Source organism: Myotis lucifugus, unplaced genomic scaffold (assembly GCF_000147115.1).
Source record: "Myotis lucifugus unplaced genomic scaffold, Myoluc2.0 scaffold_155, whole genome shotgun sequence".
Taxonomy (NCBI): domain Eukaryota; kingdom Metazoa; phylum Chordata; class Mammalia; order Chiroptera; family Vespertilionidae; genus Myotis; species Myotis lucifugus.
The window spans coordinates 3,109,915-3,132,337 of record NW_005871203.1 but is presented as its reverse complement, the minus strand read 5'-3'; the positions used below and the strand labels follow the sequence as shown (position 1 = coordinate 3,132,337).

General features: G+C 50.8%; 1 protein-coding gene across 2 annotated transcripts in view; it reads right to left on the bottom strand.

Annotated features, from left to right (window-relative positions):
- The window catches only part of GNAS (GNAS complex locus), a 45,402-nt gene extending 28,267 nt beyond the window's left edge, over positions 1 to 17,135 (bottom strand). The window contains exons 1-3 of one of the 2 annotated variants that reach the window (XM_023759431.1): positions 15,722 to 17,135; positions 15,005 to 15,607; positions 14,666 to 14,779 (exon numbers count right to left, since the gene is read on the bottom strand). In XM_023759431.1, the coding sequence (XP_023615199.1) occupies positions 14,666 to 14,779; positions 15,005 to 15,607; positions 15,722 to 17,135 (2,131 nt within the window). The remainder of the gene's footprint in view (positions 1 to 14,665; positions 14,780 to 15,004; positions 15,608 to 15,721) is intronic. The other variant, XM_014461471.2, reaches the window with a different exon arrangement.
- Between the last annotated feature and the right edge of the window lie 5,288 nt (positions 17,136 to 22,423).

Genomic DNA, 22,423 nt, shown 5'->3' with positions numbered 1-22,423 from the left:
CAAAAAAATTAGTCTCACGAATCAATATATCCTTGGGAGACAAATACACTTATCCTATATCTATTTTGCCAATGAAAACCGGGCTAAGGAGAATGGTTTTGCACCCTTTTAATAGGTCTCGGGGGATACTGGGGATTTCAAAGGTTCGGGAAAGGAAAAAGAAAGGAAAGGAACTTCAGATTCCTGCCCCCTTTTCCCACCCCAGTGCTAGGACTGAGCAGGTGAAAGAACCGTGAAATGGAGAACATGGGCAGACCTTGAAGGAAATCTGTGTGTGTGTGTGGTGGGGGACCTAAATACAAAAATGTTTGTGTGCCATAGTTAATACCTTCTTTAGAAATATCCATCCATCTGGGTAAAGAAGAGATAAGGAGAAATCAAATCATGGCAGGATAAGGGTGGGATAGGGAATTTCCTGTAATATTATAATGTAATTTAAACAAATATAACTTCTGGAAGAAAAAGGGAAAGGGGCCAGGGGAACAATGGGACACAGATTCTCAGTCCCATGCAAGCAAAAAGTGGGCAGCTTGGCCCCAAGTGGAAGACACTGAGTTTTAAGAGAGTTTGATTCCCTGTAAAGAAATCCTGGGGGGTGGGTACTGGCAAACAAACCCACCTAATAAACAGATCAAAGCCCTCTGTTCCCCCCAAAGCACAGAATAGGATTGGTGTTAAGGCTATAACCCCCAAAGACCCAGGGCAGGATGAAACCTCAACCTGAGATATAAGATACAAGACCCCCCCCCCCAAAAAAAAAACAAACAAACATAGGCCTTTTTTCCTTTTAGGCTTCTTAATTTCATCTAGAGAATTCTAAGTGATCCTACTTCCTGTGAGTTGCTCAGCTCTCTGCTGACCTCTGGTGGGAGAGGAGGTCTCCTGGCCCAGAAAAGGTGTTAGAAACAGGGGTGGCCCACCTGCCCAGCTTCCCCAGCAACCCCCAAGAGCCAAAGGGACAGCTGCGGGGGGTGCTGTGGTCAGTGGCCTTGGCCATGGTTCAAGGCTACAAACTGGGAGGGGTGGAGAGGAAGAAGAGCAAGGAAGGCTTTAAAGAGGCCCAAGAACATTATGGACTTAGGGAAGAACGTTGGAATAAAGTTTGTCAACTTAAAGGAAAGAACTGTAGTAGCAGGGTTGGGGGAAGCTTTTACCTGAAGTTAATGTTTTATTAGGTTTCTTTGACTTTTCAACTATCTAAGATGGGAGAGGAGGTATCTAAGAATGGTGGATGGAGGGTAACTTCCACAGGAGAGGAATAAGTCACCATTACAGGACGCTGAAGGCCCTTCTCAAATAGATGATGTCATGATCTTACAGTTGCGGCAAAGTGGGGAGGGGAGTGGGATGGAAAGAAATGGCAAGGATGCCTGTTCTTTCTGGAACCAAGGACCTCTGCCCAGCCATCAGCTCCAACTTCCCCTGCACTGAAAAGCTGGCCTAAAGAAGGCAGAAGTGGCCTGCCCAAATGCAGACTGGCCAGAAAGGAGGGGTGGGGGTCCCGTTCTTAGCCAGGGAAGACCCTTCTGAAAAGACTGCCCTCCTGCGCTGCTCATTTGCAGCGCTGAGGAGTAGAGAGATACTGAGAACTAGCCCTGATTTTCAGAGACCCTGAAAACCCCAATGATGTTCTTGGAAATGAGCAAACAGTAAAGGATTCATCCTCAGCCAGTACCTTCTCTGTAAAAAAGCACTGATAACCACCCACAATCCTACTCCCTCCCCTCCCTGCATCTTCCCAGTTTGCATCAAATGCTATCTCCTCCAGGAAGGCTCCCTGGGTTTTCCTGCCCACCTTCCAGTTTCTTTTCTAGCCCTCCATTGGGGTGGAATTATTAATTATTTACAAAAGGACAAAAGATTGGTCTAAGAGTCCCTGCACAATGTCATTTTTGAAAGGATGCTTTCAACAAAGAGTGGGGACAGCCTACCTGTGCTAGATCAACTTTCCATAAGCAGATGAAAGTCTTAAAGTGAAAAGGATATATTTTTCAAGAGGAAAACTGGGGCCCAGAAGACAGCCATTTGCCCGAGGTCTCTGAACTGCGGAGCGTGGGCTGGCATTTGGAGGTCACTGACCGAGTGTTGTCCTGCTCAGGTTTACAGAGCCACTAGTCAAAGTGACGGGATTTGTCCCCAGAGATCAATTGCTCAACTGAAAACCCTTTCAAACTCTCCCAGGGCCTGGGCAGTTGGCTGTGTCCCGAGGAGAGGATTAGGGGAGGGGGATGCAGAGCGAGACTGAGGCGCCAGCAGACTGAGTTTACAGCAAGGCTCTCAACAGTGAACACCGAGCGCCATCTGCCAGCCAACTCTGAGCAGCCTGGCTTATTTTATTGTTTTTACTTCCCAGCCCTAAATAGTTGGTGTTCTCATCTCTTTCCCTAAAAAAAAATAAAAAAAAAATAAAAAATAAAAAAAGGATTTCCTGCTCAGAATCCCCCCCAAATAAGAATCTTTTTTTTTTTAATTTCAAGAGAGAAAAAACAGGGAAAGCAAGAAAGAAATGAGAGAATTCCTTAGGAGGCTGGTTTCTGCTCCCCCATTTCTGTGCTGAGTGGACCTCCAGGGGGCGGGAGGCACAGCCCCTCTTCTCCACCAAAGGCAGACAGACTGATGGTCTTTTTCCAGACCCTGTGTCCTGGTAGAATGGAAGATAGGCTCCCAGTTTTGAGCCCATCTTAGTACCTGAAGTCAGACCCTACCTCTGGGGAATGAAGGTTTTAGGGCCAAGAGAGAGAGGGAGGGAGAGAGAGAGGGGCCTGTGTACCTAAGAGTCAGGATAAGATGCCTGCATGTGTGCCTGCTGAGTGAGTAGGGGGCTCTGTCCAGAACGCCCTTCCTCAAGCCTGTTCACCTGCTCACCTGGGCCATTACCTCTTTATGCAAAAAGCTGACCACAAACCCCACACATTTAAGTCCCTGCACTAACCATGGCAGACTTATCACAAAATGGAGCATTGTCAACAAGTTTAAGAACTGGCTTTTCTGGATGTCACTTGGCAAATTCTTGATTAGAGGGCTAGACTCAACCAGGTCCCAGGAATGAGAACTCCTAACATCTACGCCAGTGCTCTCTTTCCACCATCCTAGACCCTCAGGAAAAGTTGGGGCTCCCCACCCCATCGCCCCACTAGGGCAACGTGGGAAGATAGCAAGGAATAATCACCATAAGCTCACCCCATGCCAAACAGCCCGGATAGAAGTGATTTCCTAAGACCAGCCCAGAATGACTGGATCCCATCAGGAAAACTTCCAAAGGCTCCCATGTGGAAAGGGGAACCCTCCTTCAAGTGTCCATCTTAAAACCTGTCCTGGCCATTGGTGTGCAAAGCAAAAGTGACCCACTATGCTTCCCTTGTAGCTGCTAAAAGGGAAGAAATGAAGTCACATAAATGTTTAGTGGTGAACAGCTATTCGTTTTCTGACAACCCGCCTTTCAAAATCTTCCCCTAGCGTTTGCCATTTGTTTGGGGATTGGCCCGGAGCCTTCTGAATGAACATTTCCTTGGAAGGATGCACTGGGTCCCAGACAAAATGTCGAAATCAACTCTCAGTAAACACCCCTCGGGGAATTTCGAGGATTCTGCAATAAGGAGTTATTAGTTGGAGGAAACTCTGCTTAGCTGAACTTGGAACATTTTAAAACATATTTCTAATTTCACACATCTAATACACAATCAAACTACCTGCCATAAAAAAACCAATAGTAAAAGCTGAAGTGTTTAAATTCATAATAGATGTCTGGAGTGTAGTAGGTTCCCCCCCCCCCCTTAGATTTTGCAATTAACTTAAAGACCATAAATTCTAAATTCTCCAAGAAAAAAACTTTAAAAATAAATCTCTGATGAATCTGTAACAGCTGAAGGCTTTATGAAAAGACCAGATGGGGACAAAAAATGTAATGTTTTAGGCTCAAAATATAATGAAGAAGCAATCAAGTCTTCTTCCATAATGATTACTTGGGAGAGAGGCTGGGTAGGTGCACGTTGAGGGGTTAGACCAGTGGTTCTCAACCTTCTGGCCCTTTAAATACAGTTCCTCATGTTGTGACCCCAACCATAAAATTATTTTTGTTGCTACTTCATAACTGTAATTTTGCTACTGTTATGAATCGTAATGTAAATATCTGATATGCAGGATGGTCTTAGGCGACCCCTGTGAAAGGGTCGTTCGACCGCCAAAGGGGTCGCAACCCACAGGTTGAGAACCGCTGGGTTAGACAATGTTTAAAAGTGAAATCATGACTTAGTCCAGTTATTCTAAGGTATTGGCTATGGTATCTGCCCTACAAATGGGGAGGTGTCCCCCATCCTATCAAAGACCAAGTGCAAGACTCCTGATCAGGAACTGTCCTTGGCATAACTGTGTTTTATTCCTGAAAGATCTAATGTTGCCTTTCTCAGTACAGTCACCAACAGGCAACCCTTCCACTTCCCCTCCCATCCCTCGCCTGCAAGGTAACTTCCTGCCTTGAGAAAGCCATTGCTCAGGGTTATGGTCACCTCCATGTAGTGGGCTGGCTCCCTATGGGCCTGAGACCAAGGCGACTCAGCTGATGGGGCCTACAACCGTGTTGCTGGTATGTACACATTGCCTCTACAAGCCTCCATCGGTGTCTGTGGGACTCACACAGGGTGGGCCCCGCTGCTGGCTGACCTGTTCCCAGTCCTTACAACCTTGGCACCTTCCTCCATGACACAGAGTGAATGAATTCAGCGCACAGAGCGGGGACCCCAGCCTGCTACAGACCCCGCCCTCTGGAGCCCTAAAAGGTCAATGTGATCACCTAAGGCTTAAAATCTACTTCAGCCCTGCTGTGTCCTGACCCACGGATTAGCTACAGGGTTGTCTCAGTTATTCAGAGTCTTAGACCAATTCATTATTTGTTTCCCTAGGACCGTGGTCGGCAAACTGTGGCTCGCGAGCCACATGCGGCTCTTTGGCCCCTTGAGTGTGGCTCTTCCTAAGCCTTAGGGGTACCCTAATTAAGTTAATAATAATGTACCTATCTATATAGTTTAAGTTTAAAAAATTTGGCTCTCAAAAGAAATTTCAATCATTGTACTGTTGATATTTGGCTCTGTTGACCAATGAGTTTGCTGACCACTGCCCTAGGATAATTTCCTTTACTATCCTACTTTGGATCATCTGGGTCACCTTCTTTTCTGAGATTTCTGGAAATTACTTCTACCCAGGATCACTAACACTAGAACAGTGGTTCTCAACCTTCCTAATGCTGCGACCCTTTAATACAGTTCCTCATGTTGTGGTGACCCCCAACCATAAAATTATTTTCGTTGCTACTTCATAACTGTAATGTTGCTACTGTTATGAACTGTAATGTAAATATCTGATATGCAGGATGTATTTTCATTGTTACAAATTGAACATAATTAAAGCATAGTGATTAATCACAAACACAATATGTAATTATATATGTGTTTTCCGATGGTCTTAGGCGACCCCTATGAAAGGGTCATTCGACCCCCAAAGGGGTCGTGACCCACAGGTTGAGAACTGCTGGACTAGAATAAAGGCTTCATGCTGGTTACTGTACTAACCTCAACAACCTTTCCTCTGAAGATGACTTTTCCTTTTTAAGGGGTTCGAAGTATGACATGTATGATTGCTACCTTTCCCAGAATTCAATATTGATAATGTTAGGGCAGTAGTTGTCAACAGCATATGATTTTGAGCTCCAGGGGATATTTGGCAATGATTAGAGAGAGTTTTGGTGATCACACTGTGTGTGTATTTAGTGGGGGTAGGTTCCATGTGTGTGCACACATGTGCATGCATGTACACACACATGCACGTGCGCATGCATACACATGTGTGTGCACGCACTGTGCCTGTGTGCCTGCATATGAACATGTGTGGATATTTTGCATGCTTGTGTGTGTATGTGAATAAGGGTACATGCACACATGTGCATATTTGCGCTTGTGTCCACATGTGTGTGCGTGTGTGCATGTGTGTGTATGTGTTCACATGTGTGCAGTGCATGTGTGCATGCACTTTTTGGGTGCTCATGTATATGTGCGTGCAAATATGCATGCACGTTTGTGTATACATGTGTGTACTTGTGTGTGTTTATATGTGTGTATGTGTGCTCATGTGCATGTGGGTAGATGTACATATTTGTGTGTTCATACATGTGCATGCACATGGATATATGTGTATATGTGTCCACATGTGTGTGCATATGTTGTGTGCTCATGTATATATGTGCATGTGAATATGTGTGCATATTTGTGTGTATGTGTGCATCTGTGTATATGCGTACACATCTACATATTTGTGCATCCATATGTGTGAGTGTGCGCATGTAGGCACGTGTATGTGTGCACATATTGTGTGCTCATGTATGTGGGTGTGTAAATATGCACACACATTTGTGTGTGTGCACTTGTATGTCTACATGTGTATATATGCACATGTGCACACATATATGTGTATTTGTGTCCATGCATGTGAGTGCATGTGTACATGTGTCCATATGTGAGTGCGTGCATGTGGGCGCGTGCATGTGTGTGTATATCTCATGTGCGTGTGAATATGTGTGCACTTCTGTGTGTACTTGCCTGTGTCCATATGAATGTGTATGTGTGCACATTTGTGTGTCCATGTATATGTGTGTGTGTGCACGTGCACACGTGGGCATGGGAACATGTGTGCACTGTGTAGATATGTGCATGTGAATATGTGTGTGTGCATATTTGCGTGTACTTGCATGTGTTTATGGTGTGCGTGCATGGGCGTGTGTGCACATACTTGTGAGTGCATATGTGTGCACACATGGGCATGTGCACATGTGTATATATGCATGTTTGTATTTCTGTGAGCACAGGTGTGCATATTTGTGTATGTGCTTGTGTGTATATGCATCTGAGTGTGAGTGCATGTGTGCACATGCGCATATTTTGTGTGCTCATGTGTATATGTGCACGTGAATGTGTGTGCATGTGTGTCCATATGCATACATGTGTGTATTCACACATATCTGTCCATATGTATGAGTGTGTATGTGTGCATGCACATGTGGGCATATTCGCGTGTATATGTGTGTGCATGTGTGCATGTGTGTTCATTTTTTGTGTGCTCGCATGTGCACGCGTGTGCCTGTGTGAGTGCATGTGCCTGTGCACATGTGTATGTGTGTGCACGTTTGTGTGCACAAGTGTGTATGTGCACATGTGCACGAGTGTTCATATTTTGTGTGTGCATATATTTGTGTGCTCGTGTGTATGTTTGTGTATGCATGCATGTGCACATATTTTGTGTGTGCACACATACATGCGTGTTTGTGCATATATTGCACATTTGTGTGCACTCATGTGTGTGTGCATGTGTATGTATGTTTGTGTTGCATCTAGTGGGTGGAGGTCAGGGATGCTGCTAAATGCCCTATAGTGTACAGGATTGGCCCCATGATTAAATGTGGGGGAACCACTGTGGAGGACTTCTTTGTTAGACAGAGGCCTCCCAAATGCTACTAAATCCCAGCACAGAGCCAGCCAACAGGGAGAAATCACAGCTTAAAAAGAAAAGGCCGGGTCTGACTAAAGTTTGGGGGCTATAAAGCTTCAGTTTTGTCCTGGGAGTCATGGGGGTGAACGTGAAGTGGGACCCTCCCTGCCTGGCTGGCTCCTCCCCTCCATTCTCATTCCTACCATAGCTGTGACAGGTCTCCTCTACCTTATCCCACCTCACCATCTAGTGGCCACCTGCAATATCAACTCACAGTCACCATTTCCGGGCCCTTGGAGAGTCAGTCACTAAAAAAGGCACACCTGAGGGGGGCAGTGGGCTGGAGGACCCTGCAGGGGGGTGTGTGATTTTATGAATAAGCTAAGTAAGCATCTTGTAGGCCAAAAGAAAGAACGGCTGCAAGGAATTAAGATGGACACTTTCTAAGATTTCAGAAGCCCACGAAGGCCCCAAAACTCAAGGTGCCAATGACAAATAAACTTTGACTTTGGGACCCCACAGGGCTTCTGCTTAGGTCCTTAGGACACAGGAGTAGCTTCTATAAGCATAGGTAAGAAAATGGCACCCACTTAAGAGGATGTGTTCAGACGGTCAAGTAATGTAAGTTCCTATATCTTCCTAAGTGATTCTGTCTATTTCTGACAGGTTGGTGGTTTTTGTTTGTTTGTTTTCAATTGGACCCATCAGCTACTTTTATAGCTAAAGAAGCTGAGGCCCAGGCATGTGGTCCCAGAGGTTGGGGTGCTGGCATGGACACCTGCTGAGAGCAGGCCCCTCGTTTCGTTTCTTATGGCAGAGCGCTGGCTAGCAGCCCTTCCTGGTCCTGGGCCACATCACAGGGTGTGACTTCAGTTTTTGTGCGTCAATCATCCTAAGCCTTAGTCCTTTCGGAAATCCCACAGCTGCAAACTTACCTGGATGCAGGTGCCCTGTTAAAAAAAATCTTCACAGTCATTTGCACATCAGCAGGCAGTGTGATGAGAGGCAGGAGTGTTCAAATAGGACAGAGGAGAGAGGTGATGTGGTCTTTTGACTCAGGGGAGAAGCAAGAGCTGGACGATTTAACAGAGGCTCTCGCTGCCCAAGTTCATAGTTCCTTCTAAAAATCCACTCTCAGCATGACGCCCAACCTGTGAGAGCTTAACTGTGGGTACAAGACATTTCCTTCCCATTATCAACTCATTAAAGGAAGTTTAAGGTGCCGACTTTGTCCCACACACGAAATGTGTGTGACAACGTCGGAAATGCTGACTGACTCATCATAAATTCAGGATCAGATAACAATGGGTACCTTTTTACCTCTCTCCTCGCCCCAAATTGAATCATTAAGAAACATTTAGTGAAAGCTAATGTTTAACTTCTGTGGGCAGAACTCCATGAGTCGAAATGCTCACGAAGTCTCCTGAGGTTTAACAAATTACTCTGCAATGCAATTTGGGATTTTCGCTCTAAGTGAGTAAAACGAGCCACCCTCCCTTAATTGTCACTGCTCTGTCACAGATCAGTTACCTAACATCCCTCCCTTATGTCAGCCCCCAGTAGCTGCCTGTGCAGAACAGCTCGGATCATCCTAACTGGATGATCGGAGCCCAGAGAACCCTGTCTCCACTGAGCGTGATGGTCAACCACACTTAAAAGTCCAACATTGCATTCTCGTGTAGTTCCCTACCTTCTTCTTGGCGGTCTCCTCCTCTTCCATTCGCAAGGGCTGGCCTTTTCCACCATGTGGCTGTCCGGAAGGAAACTGGAAACTAAAGACAATCTTTTTTTTTTTTTTTTTTTGCATGTGTAATAAGCATAGAACAATCTGCACTCAGGTCCCAGGGCTCGACCCCCACACTGACTTGATTTATAGACAGGGTCTAATACAGAGGTGGCGGGGAACCGGGTCCGGGTGACAAGTCAAAAAAGTTCTCTCATCCTTTCTCGGCCACGCCACTCACCTGAGAGTGGCTTCACACAATCATCAATTTGGTAAGGTGTCATCTGTCTACTGCTTGGGCTCACCTTTGTTTACAAAAAGTGTCCAAAGAGTGTATCTGAAACTGAGGGGCAGAACAAGTGGGTACCTGGACGCTTCAAACTTAGAAGTGATCAGTCTCATGGGAATACAGAAAACAAAACAAAAACCTCACTGAGAGCAAAAGAGTTGAAAAGAAGTAAATTTCTAAAAATGCTGGTTGCCATTCACTGGGCACTTCCCCGTGCAGGCCCTGGGTTGGGGACACCTCTCGAGGCTCCTCTCACTCTCTAAAGAGTAACTTTTCTCACTCTCTGGTAACTTCCCTTCTAGTCTCTGGCCTTCTTTTTAGAGGAATGAAGGGAAATGACATCTCCTCCCTGTCCGGAGGCTGGCAGGCCAGAATAGGGCTCCGATGGGATGAAGACCCTTTCCATCTAATTCAATGAAATCTGTTAAGGTGGGTGTTAGCAGGGCCAGTGTCTCAGAGTCCCTGTTACTGGAGGGCCGCCAGGGCTGGAGAGGGTCAATTAGACTGACTAATGCAATTAGTTCTCTCCTGGACCACCTGTTTCCATTGATGGTGGGGACCCTGTTGTATCAACTGACCCTGCCCTTTGTTTTGAAAAGTGCTACATCACCTGATAAATTTGATTTAAAATAGACAACTGTCAGGTTAATTTCACATTCCACTGGGACCCGGGAAAACCCCACTTGGCCCCTGGTGAAAGAAACCAAGAAGCACAGAGACCAATTTTCATTGGCTGTCACATGCTTCCTAAAAGTCACCTGATGCAAAGACATTTTAAGAGGCGTAATATTGCTGGGGGTGAGGGGTTTGTTTTATTTGGTGGGAAAATCAATTCTAAAAAGAAGAGGCATGGCCAGTGTGGAGAATTTCAAATCTAGTCAATTAGGTTATCTTCCTAAAAAGAAATTTATTTTCTTGCTTAGTACTGACCTTCCTGCATAAAAATCAAAGGTGATTTCTAAGATTATGCACTGACTCTCACCAAGCAGGAATTAGCCCTTACTAAGAGGAAGAAATACTTTTTAAAAAATCACTCCGAAGGACTCTGAGCAACAGTTATTTTAATAGGGTCATTAGATCCAAGGCAGGCTTCTAAATAGTCTATTATACCAGAACACTAAAAATGTAAGGAAGATGCATAAAAACAACTGCATTTTAAAATTATTATTATTTTTAGTGGAAACCTTAGTCAGTAGGAAAGCTTTAGATCCTGAAGAAAACCACAGGGGGATTTTAAAGAGAGTCAAAAGAAAACCTGCATTTAAAAGAAAAAGGGGGAAAAAAAGCCCAACAAATGAGCTAAGACTGCAGTGTTGGCTGATGAGCTAAAGCAAATGGTGGAAACTAGATCTCACCATAGCAATGACAGGTGTCTCTGGAATGGGGGAGCTCTCGTTTCACATACACTCCATGGACATTTATAACCAGGAATCTGTCAGGCTTTGGCTGTAAATCAGAAAGCAGAAGACTGCTGGTCACCTGTCATCTGACAAGGGATTTTAAGAGCACACAGTACACTTGCAATCATGCTGTACATTTAATAATGCGATACAGCTACTGCCACGTTGTTGGATAAGCATGGATTCCTTCACTTACCTTGCAGTCCTTGAGCAAAAGTCCCTGACATTCAATCTCTGATTTGCCTATGAAATGGGGTCCTAGCGTGTTTTTATTGCCCAAGGCTGTTTCAAAGGACAAATGTGACTCCATGAAAGGCTTTTAAAAAAATACAATGAGAATGTGTTGTCATTATGCAGAATCATTGCTATTACTGGTTACTAAGAACTCCAGGGCCATTGTGTATCCTCTTCTGTGGGTCAGGAGGGGACACACAAAACAGCTTCATACCAGTTTTTCATGGTATATATGATGTGGATAAATTATAAAACCTAACCTACCTATATAGAAAAAACACACATTTTTGTTTGAGAAAAATCTAGGGGAAATTGGATTTTAAAACACAGGAATGAACTTCGGCCTTTGAGAAGCACAAACTACTATTGGGAGACAGAGGAGGGAAAATAATAAAAGTCCTTCTTAATTCTGACAGTGTTGTGGCCAGATAGGCCATATCCTCTCCATGGCACCAAACAGCTCAGTGGAGCATTTTGAATTCAGAAAAATGGGTGTATTGAGGAAAAAAAAAAAAAAAGGCCTCCTACAAGATGGCTGCAATGCAGCACTGTTGCACCTGGTGGCTGGTACCATAAATAAATCATCAATTAATTGAGACTCACTGTATAAATAAAGCATCATGGCCATTAGTACATAGAGCGTTTTGTCTGAACAATTTTAATAAATACAGCAGCTACTAAGAAATTCTAATATAGCAGCCCCTTCAATTCTTAAGACATGAGGAAATTTAGGTTCCAAAAAATGGTAAAGCCACCAAAATTATCCAAAAGGGCAACAGAAACATGGAAACAGTCTATTATTGGCTAGTGTCGAATAAAAAAAGGCTTCAACACTTTAGGTATTCTAGAATTCTAATCATGTCATTGATTCTTTCTATCTACCTACTTACCTACACCTACCTACCTACCTACCTTTTTCTCCTTTAAGGTTCCCTGAATACAGCAGAGGGAACATAGTCAATAATATGGTAATAACTTTGTATGGTGATAGATGGTTACTAGGTTTTTTGTGATGATCACTCTGTAAGGGATATAAGTGTCGAATCACTATGTAGCACAGCTGGAATTAATATAGTATGTCAACTATAGTTTTTTTTAAATCCCTGTAATGTTAAGCTGTTCGGGCAATAAAAACACAGAGGGTACATATATACAAATGCACACACACATTTTTAAAGCCACAGATGAATCTGCGTGTCACAAATTCAGAGCCACATCAAAGGATGGTCATTTGTTCTGCATGTTCAGTGGCAGGAAGATGGATGCCTTGTTTTATGTGTTAGGAATAGAATGTCAGTAAAAGGCTTGTTCTAAATGTAAGGCCTCATTCTCCCTACTCTCCCCCTCCCCAGTGAGTAACTTAGACCCAGATGGGGTACCTCTCTTGGCACTTGGGCAAAATGAAACCTGGTCAGAAACCATAAGCCTGGCTCTCTGATTTAGGGTCATGCTACCTGTGGCTGAGGTTGGTCTGCTGGACCACCACCCTGGAAGCAGAGCCAGGATGCTGGCAAATTTCCTGTGATTAAGGTTAACATGCCCCCCGCCCCCCATACAGAACAAGGGAACTTCTAATATTCTTAAGACTCTGCCTCAGACATAGACCATTTGCTACTGGGTTGATGTTTGTATCATCTATGGTATAAGCCTCCAGTGCTGATTTGAGTGGACTGTGCTCCTGGCTCTGCACCCTCCCTCCCCCGCTCAAATAGACAATTCACAAATGAGGCAACTGAGGCCCCAGAAGGCAAGGGACACTGCCCACTAGGGGCCAAGTGCACACTGTAACTGACTCTCCTGTCTTTACCCAATTGTGTCTCCCTTCCCCATCATGGGTTTGCTCCCCAGAGCGATGCTTGGAATATTGAAATGGGACTGTTGTGGCAAAACCAGTTGTTTGCAGGAAAACAGTGCATTGTCATTGGAGGCTCAGTGGCTTTGGTGCAGTGGAACATCAGAAATTTAAGCTCCCTCTCTATGTTCTTGGGGAAATGATGATGTCATTATCTCTATGGGTGGGCATCAATGACCATCACATTTAACACTGTGATTTGTGAGAGATGCACATCACAACAGCATACAGCCATGTCCATAATGTCATTAATTAAAACCAGGACACATTATAAAATACTTAACAACATTTAGCAAAGCCTGAGAAATGGTGATCGTTAAATCCCTTGAAAGGTCTTAGAGAATAAAATAAAGAAATTCACTTTGGAATTTTCATTTAAGCCACACATTCAGACCATTGCTAATTACTGCTGTGATTAACTGTGGCACAAAGAGTCAACGCTCCAGGTTTGAGCTAAAGGAGTCTTGAGGAGGCAAAGGGGGTGGAGACTGGGAAGGGCCAGGAAGGACTTGAAGATAAGGGAGGGGTCTTGTTGTGGTGGGAGGTGTGGGGCCCCCACCCCAAAGCAAAGGGGGCAGGCAGGCAGAGGGCCCCGAAAGGTACCCTTCTAATATTATTATGAACACAAGACCTTTTTAATTTTTTTTCATCACCAGCCCACTTGCAGAGGATCTTACCTTTGAGCCTCTGTGCCCCCAGCTAAAGCTGCCTGAAAAGATTCACATGCAGACATTTACAGATTTCACAAGTCATAGTCAATGTTATCACATTTTGTCCACACACTTAAAATACACTCGGAGCATTTTAAAAAATGATTTATTTTAATTGCATTTTAAACACGACTGCAGTCCACTCCCAACGCACCCCTCTTTTAATTAAGCCCCTCCTACTGCATGAGTGTGAAAGTGTAAATGCTTGGCTTACCTCGGGCTCGTCCGCAGGGGGGGAAATTATTTCATGTTTTTAAAAGAGCCACGCCCCCGCCCCTCGGAACCAACCCCGTGTGGTTTGGATCCAGACTTGCCTAGAGCAGGTTGGTGTGCTTTCCCCGCCCCCACCCGACCCTCCCCCCACCAGGTGAGCCGAGTGTGTGCAGAATACCGAATTTCCGTGTGCAGCCCCTGACGCCCCAGATACCTGAGTGTCTGGTTTTCAACCGTAAAGGCGGGAGGGTTTGGCGAACGAATGAGAAGAGAGGAAACGCTTAGCGCAAAGGGAAAAAAGAGAGAAAGACATATAGAAAAAAAGGTTATGGAGGCCATCAGGAGGCGGCCCCCTTCCCCTGCGCGAGGTGCCCAACACATTACCCAAGATGTCCCACAGCCTTCTCTCTGCATGTTCCGTGCTGCCCGCTGCAGAGTGCCAGCTCACAGGTACCACCAGAGAGTGCGAACGCGGAAAGTTTCTGCCCGCGCCATGGCGCACAACACAAGACAGCCCATTCCCCGTACAAGTACACAGTCGGCGGGTGATTTGGGGGTGCCAGGGATGGGAACTGGGGAACACTGGAGCGCAGATCATGCACAGGCGGACACAATATGGACACCAACACACACCAACGACAAGCTGTCTGAGTCCAAGCAGCCGTGCCAGGCGAGGCGGGGCGCGCCTTTCCCAACGACCCCATCCCACCACGGCCACAAACAGCTTAGCCGGGGAACCCCGAGGCCCCTCCCCGGCAGTTCCTGGCTCACCTGAGGACCCCGCCTTTCTTGCCGTCCCCCACCCCAGGATTTGGGGTCGTCCTACGGTCGCTGGTTTGTCCAGCTGGAAACGACCCCCAGTGTTGTACACCACCTCTTTTCTCCCTGGAGGGCATATACTCCGGCCACCCCAGCCCACCCGAGACCTCCCCCCGCCCCCCACTCCCGGGGCAAAGTTAGGGCCCTCACTGGAACTTCCTAGCAGGCTCTTCTGGCCTTTGCCCAGCCACCCTCCTCCCGCCGCTAGGCCCTGCGCCCACGGGCAACCCTTCCACCCTTTCCCGGGTCCCGGGCGGCCCTGCTCCCCACGGGCAGAGTCCGCCGCATTACCTAGAAGCAGCAGGCGGTGCGTACACGTGTAACCCATCTTCTCCTCCTGTAGCTGCCGGTCGATGAGCTGGCTGCGCTTCCTCTGCTCGCGCATCTGGAAGCGCTGCTCCTGGGTTTCCAGGCACATCGGTCTGCAAGTCTCCACCATAGGAATCGTCGTGACCTTGGGACTGTGCGGGACTCTGAACTCGTCGTTCTCAGGTTGGCCGAAGCAGCTCTGGAAGGCCCGATCGAAGAAGTTGCGGAACAAGTTACACTTCGGCTTTGGTCTGGGGTGATCTCGCTTCTGCTGACAGCAGACGAAGCATCCGAAGGCCCTCTCGTCGGACTCATCGCTGCTGCTGGCCGATCCTCCGTCGTCGCGGTCGTCGCGGCCGCGCTCGGACCCGGCCCGCCAGGCATACGAGCGAGCAGGCTGCGGAGTAGGCGGATCGGCAGCCTGGATCTCGGGGCTGGGGGGTCTAAGGAAACGGGGGTTGGGGCGGGCTCCGCTGGCTGGGCCTGGGGCTGGGACTGGGGCTGGGGCTGGGGCTGGGGCTGCCCAGGCAGCAGACACGGCTCGAGCTGCTTGGGCGGCTCGGGCGGCTCGGGCCGCACGGGCAGCTGGAGCGTTTGGACCATAACAGGAGGCTGGGACTGCCCAGGCAGCTGCAGCGTAAGGGACTGGCCGGGGGGCAGGAGTGGCCCGGGAGGCGCTTGCGGACCGGGCGGCGAGACCCGGCCTGGCGGCGAGAGCGGGCCGGGTAGCAGAAGCTGCTCGGGCGGCGGGAGCGGCCGGGGCGGCTGGAGTGGCCGGGGCAGCGGGCGCTGCTGGGGCTTCTGGAGCTGCTGTGGCTTCTGGAGCTGCTGGGGCTTCCGGAGCTGCTGGGGCAGCTGAGGCAGCGGCGGCTGCCCCGGCGTCTGGAGCTTCGGGGGCGGCAGCAGGGGCCCCGGCGGCAGGAGCTCGGTCTCCGTCTCCGTCTCCGTCTCCGTCTCGGTTTCGGTCTCCGTCTCCGAGAGGAGGGAGTTTGTCTCCCTCTGCGGCTGCGGCTGCGGCTGCGGCTGCAGCGGCTGAGCTTCCTTCCATCTCGGCTGCTTCGCCTTCAACTGGGGGTCTCTCTCCCTCTGCTGGCTCTCTCTTAACTGGGGCTCCGGAGACCTCGATGGGCGGGCTGTCAGGCGCGATTGGGGGGCTGTCCATGTTGACGGGAGCGTCGTCGACCCCAGCGGGGGCGCTACCAATCTCGAGCTGGGGTCCGGAGACCTCCATCGGGGGGCTGTCGCCCACGAAGTGTGGAGGAGCTCTGACAGCCTCTCCGGATGTGCTGACGCTGGCTCCTGGGTCCCAGAGGGGGGGCTCGTTCGCGGCGGGAGCGAGGAGGATCGCACGCGGCTCCGCGACTGCCGCGAAGTGGCCGCCGCCACCGTCGTGGATTTGTAGGGTAGCTCGGGGGAGCCCAGGGGGTGGGCTGTCGTCCCCCAAGGCTGCTCCATCAAACGCAAATGGCATCGCCTCCTCAGGGGGAGGGCTGCAGTTTCCTCCGCAGCCTGCGTAGGCAGGTCTGCGGACTTGGGGCTCCTCTGAGGGGGCGCTAAAGACCCCCACGGCCGGGCCTCCTGGCGCGAGCTCGGAGATCTGCAGGAGAGGCTGGCTGCACGCTCCCTGGGCAGGCTGCTCGCTCTCGAAGGGCATGGCCTCTTCGGGCGGAGGGCTGTAGCTGCCCAGGTCTGGTCTGGCCTCCCAGCGGGCTCTGGGCTGCACCAGCACTGGGCTAAGGGCCCCCCTGGCGTTTCCAGGCTGCTCCAGGGCCGGCCAGAAGCCTCCCACGCTGGGCTGCTTGACCTCGAAGGGCATGGCCTCCTCTGGAGGTGGGCTGTAGCCTCCATGGGCTCCGGCTTCCTGGACTGCCTCACTCTGGACGTTGGGTCTGGAGGCCTCTGGAGGTCCACAGGCCTCGCCTTCAGTCTCGATGGGGATGGGCTCCCTGGGAGGCGATTGGGCCTCCATTTCTTCGGCTGCGCCAGGCCCAGCACTGGGGGCAGCTGCCCCTGAGGCCTCCAGAGATGGTTGCTCGGGCTGTTCCTCGGGCTCAAGGGGGATATCGCGTTGTCCTGACATATTATTGCCGTAGAGGCAGTTGCGCATGCCCATAACACGGTGGCGGCCTCGTAAAATAAATTTGGGGCCCCGGACGATGGAGCACCCAACCAAACTAGGGTGAAAAAAATATTTCCAAAATAAAAAAAATCAAATTACCAGCCAGACAGTTCTTCAACCTCACTTTCCAACCCCTGCTGGTGCCGGGCTTCAGGCCCTCATATCCTAGACTGTGGTAGAAGCAACTCTATGGTTGCTGGTGGAGTCTTAGCTCCTTCCTGGCCTCTTTTCATGTCCTCAGGCTGCCCCTGCCCCCCTGCTGACCTACCCTGGGCCCCCTCCTCAGTCTCTGTCTCTGTCTCTCTGCATTCTGCAGGCCAGCCCCGCCTGTTTGGATCTGAGGAGCGTGTCGATTCGGTCCGAAAGTCGCACGTAGTGCTCTCTCTCCGCCACCAGAGGACGCCGGCCGGAGCCCGGGCGGCTGCAGGAGCCGGCTTCTGTCGCCGGGAGCCCCGGCCTGGGGTAAGGGGGCGACGGGCGCAGGCCTCGCAGGGATGGTTTGGTTCTTCCACTCCTCTCCCCGACTGATTTGGAGTCTATCTCCTCTCTGCTCCCCTGGCCAGAGAGAGAGCTCTCCTGCGTGTGGGACACGTGACGCAAGACGTGGGCCCGGGATGCTGGAGCGCAGGAACTGAAACCCTCCCTCCCAGGCGCCGCTGACGCTCCTTGGAGGGAGGGGGGAACTGCATGAAGGTTTCGTAACCCCAAAATACTCCTGAGCCCAAGAGTTGCAGCCCCCAGCTCTGAGCAGCCTTCCATCCTGGGCCCCAAATCCGGCGCACAAGGCTTTAGGACGGGGGCGAGTGCGCGCGCGAGGATGCGACAGGTGGTCGTGAGCCCACCGATGGAGAGGACAAGGAGGCGAGGGGCGAGGGGATGCTGAGTTTGTGCACACAATTTGTTTTTAAAATGTCTTGGGGCACTTTCCATCGCCGCTGCAGCTTTCGTTTGCCGACTTGCCGAGGCTGGCTCATGTAAATCACTGACATGTCCCCCATCCCCACCGCGCTCCGAGGGTCTCCGCAGGCGCTGAGGGCCGCGCGGGCCGGGTTGTTCCGCGTTTATGTGGACAAATGATTCAGGGAATAAGAGGGTCTCGGGTATGAACCACGGAGACCCTCTCCAGCGGTCGCCCCAACCGGTGGTCCGCAGACCACTGGTGGCCCGCGAGGTCCGAAAGGTTGGCGACCGCTGGTTTCAGGAAACCTTCGGAGCAGTGGTCGCCAACCGGTGGTCCGTGAGGTCCGAAAGGTTGGCGACCGCTGCAAGCGGTAACTGCGGCGGCACGGCTGGGAGGGGGGGGCGGCGGCGGGGATGCGGGATGAGCATGGGGACCCCACAGAGTGCAGGCCTCGGACTTCCGGGGGTCCTACTGTTCTGGGGAAGGGTTAAAGGGGATTTCAGTTGGGATTTATGGCTGATTTAGGGTGCTTTCAGAGACTGGTCAACCCTGTGCGCACTGAGCCCAAAGGCACACATCATGCCGCGCCAAGCCGAGCCCTGCTGTGCCGACTAACAGCGGCCGCGATGTGGTACTTCCTGCCTCGGGCGCCGCCGCAGCATCACAGCTCCCTCCCCTGGTTCCCCTCCAGCCCCCTTCCAGCCCCTCTCCCATCCCCTTTCCAACCCCTCTCCTCTTGCTATGGGGATCTGCAGGTAGCCGCTTTATTTCCCAACTGCTAGAGCCCGCAGAGGCGGCAATAAGCCTGGTCATAAATCCCGCGGCGGCGGACTGCGCTCGCGTCTCGGTGGCGCGCGGTGGGCTCCGAGCCGGAGGGATAAAGACGCACACCACCTGGGTGGGCTCCGCGCATGTGTACTGCCCGGGCTCCGGGGTCTACCGTCAGATTAGAACCAGGGGGGAAAAAATTGCTGCTTGCGGATCACGTAAAATCCGGGACACGGGCATCAGGTCTGTGTTGCCAGCGGGTGACACGGGCTTGCGAGTCACCTGTAGGTGGCCAGGGGACATGTGGATCACATGTGGAGCGGATGGAATGAGAGTAACACAAGGTGCGCTGCGGCGAGGGAGGCGCGCCGCCTGGATCTCTGTATCGACGCGCCGCGGGCGGGCGAACCACTCACAATTCAATCTCATTGCATCGAACGCTTCCCTTTCAGAGTGAGAAGACCCCCGCCACAGCGCGCATCGGCCCCTCGTCTGCCGTCCGGCGGGGCCGCGCTGCGCGGAGGAACACAGACAGAGCCCAACCCTGGGTAACGTTTGGGTCCCCCGACAGAGGTATCATCTCGGCTCAGGGGGTCTACACACTTCCAGATGCCAACACTGAACTTTGGTCCAAACTTCGGCCAACTACACCCACGCGCAATGGCTCAACCACTTGAACACTCACTCAAGGTGCCAACTGGGTCCCAACAGTCAACTCGCTCCCCTTCGACCCCCAGCGCTGGGTCAGCCATTGGGCTGGGGTCACGCCAATCAAGGCTGCCTGGCGAATGAGCAGGGGGCTTCGAACCGGAAACCGGATATGAGTGGGAGGTCCCTTAGGGGGCGCCGAGTTGGAACGCCCTAAGAGGTTGTGCTGCTGGGGTGCTTGGAAGCGGTTGGTATGGCGGTCAGGCCTGCGACACCACGAGGTCAGCCGGCACCGCGGGTCGTTCTTCCCGACTCCACAACTCACCAGGCTGGGAGGGGAGGTCGGGCTCACAGGGGCCAACCCTCGGGCTCACTGACAGCGGTGGGCAAACACCCAACACGGGACGGGCGGGGGCGAGGATTCCCAGGGCCTGGCGGTAGACGGCCAGGACCCCGAGGACAGAGAGCTGCCCGCCCCGTGCACACGAGCAGCCCCGATGGATAAGGAGTTGGGGCGACGGGGATGCTGAGCTCTGCCGAAGAGCAAGGTTAGTAGATGCTGGGGTTGGAGCGCCAGGGAGGCCGCGCGATGGGGTCCCCAAAGGATGATTGCACTCCCCAGGCCTCGCTCTCGCCCAGACCACTGTTCACCAAGGAACGGGGACAGGGTCCCTTTGTTCGACGCGCTCATGGGCCCGCGGGACCCCTTTGTTCCTCGCTCTTTCTGGTACCTTGGTTCTTTAGCAGGACCCGTGCTTGTGCAGCGGGTCCAGGCATCTCCAGCCTGTGGAGAGCACATGTTTTGAGGAGATAAAGATTGGGCCAGATCTCCATTCTAAAGGGTAAACAACACAGACAGGAAAGGAAAGATCTTCACCTGGGGGGACCTTGGAAGTCTTGATGGAGATAATGGCATTTCAGATGAGCTCCCCAGGAGGGACAGAGGGCTTGCTGTATGCATAGGCGGTGGGGGATGGGAGGTGTTGGCTGGCGCTCAACAAAGATGGCTGGGAACAAGGGGCAGAGCTGGGTGGAGAGGGCAGCCCACCCTGTGGGGTCTTGGAGGAGCAATTGGAGAAAGTTCGATGGGTCTCCAGGATATCATGACGCATCAGAGCAAGCAATTTTGAGGCTCTTTTGGTAGGAAATGGAAGTGCTGATGTTTTTTTGTCCGAGTGAGGATTTGAGGCTAGTTTTAGGAAGGGTGGAGGCAACGTGGAGGATGGTCTGGAGGAAGAGGACACGGGGGGCTTGTGTCTGGTCGTGACCTTTAAAGGAGGGAGGCCCACAACTTGTGGAGGAAGCAGCAAGGCTGAAGGAAGGGACTTGAGAGAGCCCAAAGGACCTGCTAGAATGGCACGAGAGGTGGCGGGGCCAACGTTTGGCACCTGGATGATGATGGGACAGGAGTGGGGAAGGGAAGTCAGGGAGGAGCTGGGGGGGAGATGCCAAAATGGCGGAGCTGACTTGGTTTTAGACAGCAGAGGCGAAGGAAGGATGGGCAAGTGGGTGGAGATTTTTACAGCCTATTGTGGAGGATGGGTCTGAAGTTTAGAAGAAAGGTAAAGACCCCAAATTCAAAGAGACAGTCATCCCTGTTAGGACATGAAGTCACAGATCAGATGGTAATACCCTCCAGGGGAGAGAGACATTTGGTGACAGAATCGCAAACACTTTCAGTACTGGAGAGGGCAAGGGAGCCACCACAAGACACAGCAAGAGGCTAGGAGGGGACTGGGGGCCTACATCAGAGGGCAGAGGAGGAACTGGTCAGCTCAGCTAATCTAGACAGAGTTTTCTTGGCCTCTGTGTTGTTGACATTTGGGGCCGGGCACTTTGTTGTGAGACAACCCTGTTTACTTTAGGATGCTTAGCATCCCTAGCCTCTACCTACTAGATGCCAGTAGCATCCCCTTAGTCACAACAACAAAAAATGTCTAGACTTTGCCAAATGTCCTCTGGAGGGCAAAACTGCCCCCCACCCACCCCACCCCCACCCCTGGTTGAAACTACAGCTATAGGCTGAGAAACAGCCCTTAGCCTTGAGTAGAAATCACCCTAATTTAAAGGTAAATTAGGACTGAAGAAAAAAGTCCAGTATTGAATTCTGATGTGTCTTTTTGCCCATTTTGACTTTTCTGTAGTGACTCCAGACTCTGAAACCCCCAATTTCTTGGGTGAGTGGGGCTCAGAGTTGAAACTCCACTGCAGATCAGAAGTGTGGCCGGATGTTTAAGGCGCTGACTCAAAAGGCAGCTGGGAGCCTGGCCATAGGGACCTGAGGAAGCTGGTTTGGTAAGAGCTGGGGGCGGTCAGCTGGTGGCTTGACTGGGGCCGCTCTGATTGATGGGACTACCTGTGAGCCTGCTCAGGGCTGGCGATCTTGTTGACTTAAAGACAGAAATGTGATCGTGACTTAGATGGAGGCGGCCGGTGACGAGTGGTAGTATGTAGCCTCGTCCAGGCCTAACCCCCCAGGGCCTAGTTTTTAGGATCTGCTACTGTGATTTTATCCAAGTCTGGATGGTTTTCTATCAAGAAAAGAGGTAAATATTTCATAGAGATGAGAAGGAAGAGAAGTCAGTTCACGTAGCTCAGGAGCTGGCTGGCAAGACAGGCTGGTTAGAGTTCCTGAAAGCTGGCTGAGCTGGGGTGAAGGACCAAAGCTGCGTGCCAGGGTCTGGGCCCTGTCCCTTCAGGGAGGGTGTGACTTGGAAGGCTACAGGGAGTGCTGTGTCCATCAGAGGAGGGAAAGGATTGGCTGTCAAAATCCAGGTGAGGGTTTCCTGAGTTCCAGCTACTGAAGGAGAATGGGAGACACCACCATCTCTCAGTTAAACTCCTCGAATGACTCAGGTGCCTCAGGTAGCAACTGGCTGACTTTTTGTAAATAACTAACCCAAATGCAAAGAACTGCACACTACCACCTGCAGGATATGGCCCTTCTTGTGTCCCAGGGGCACCT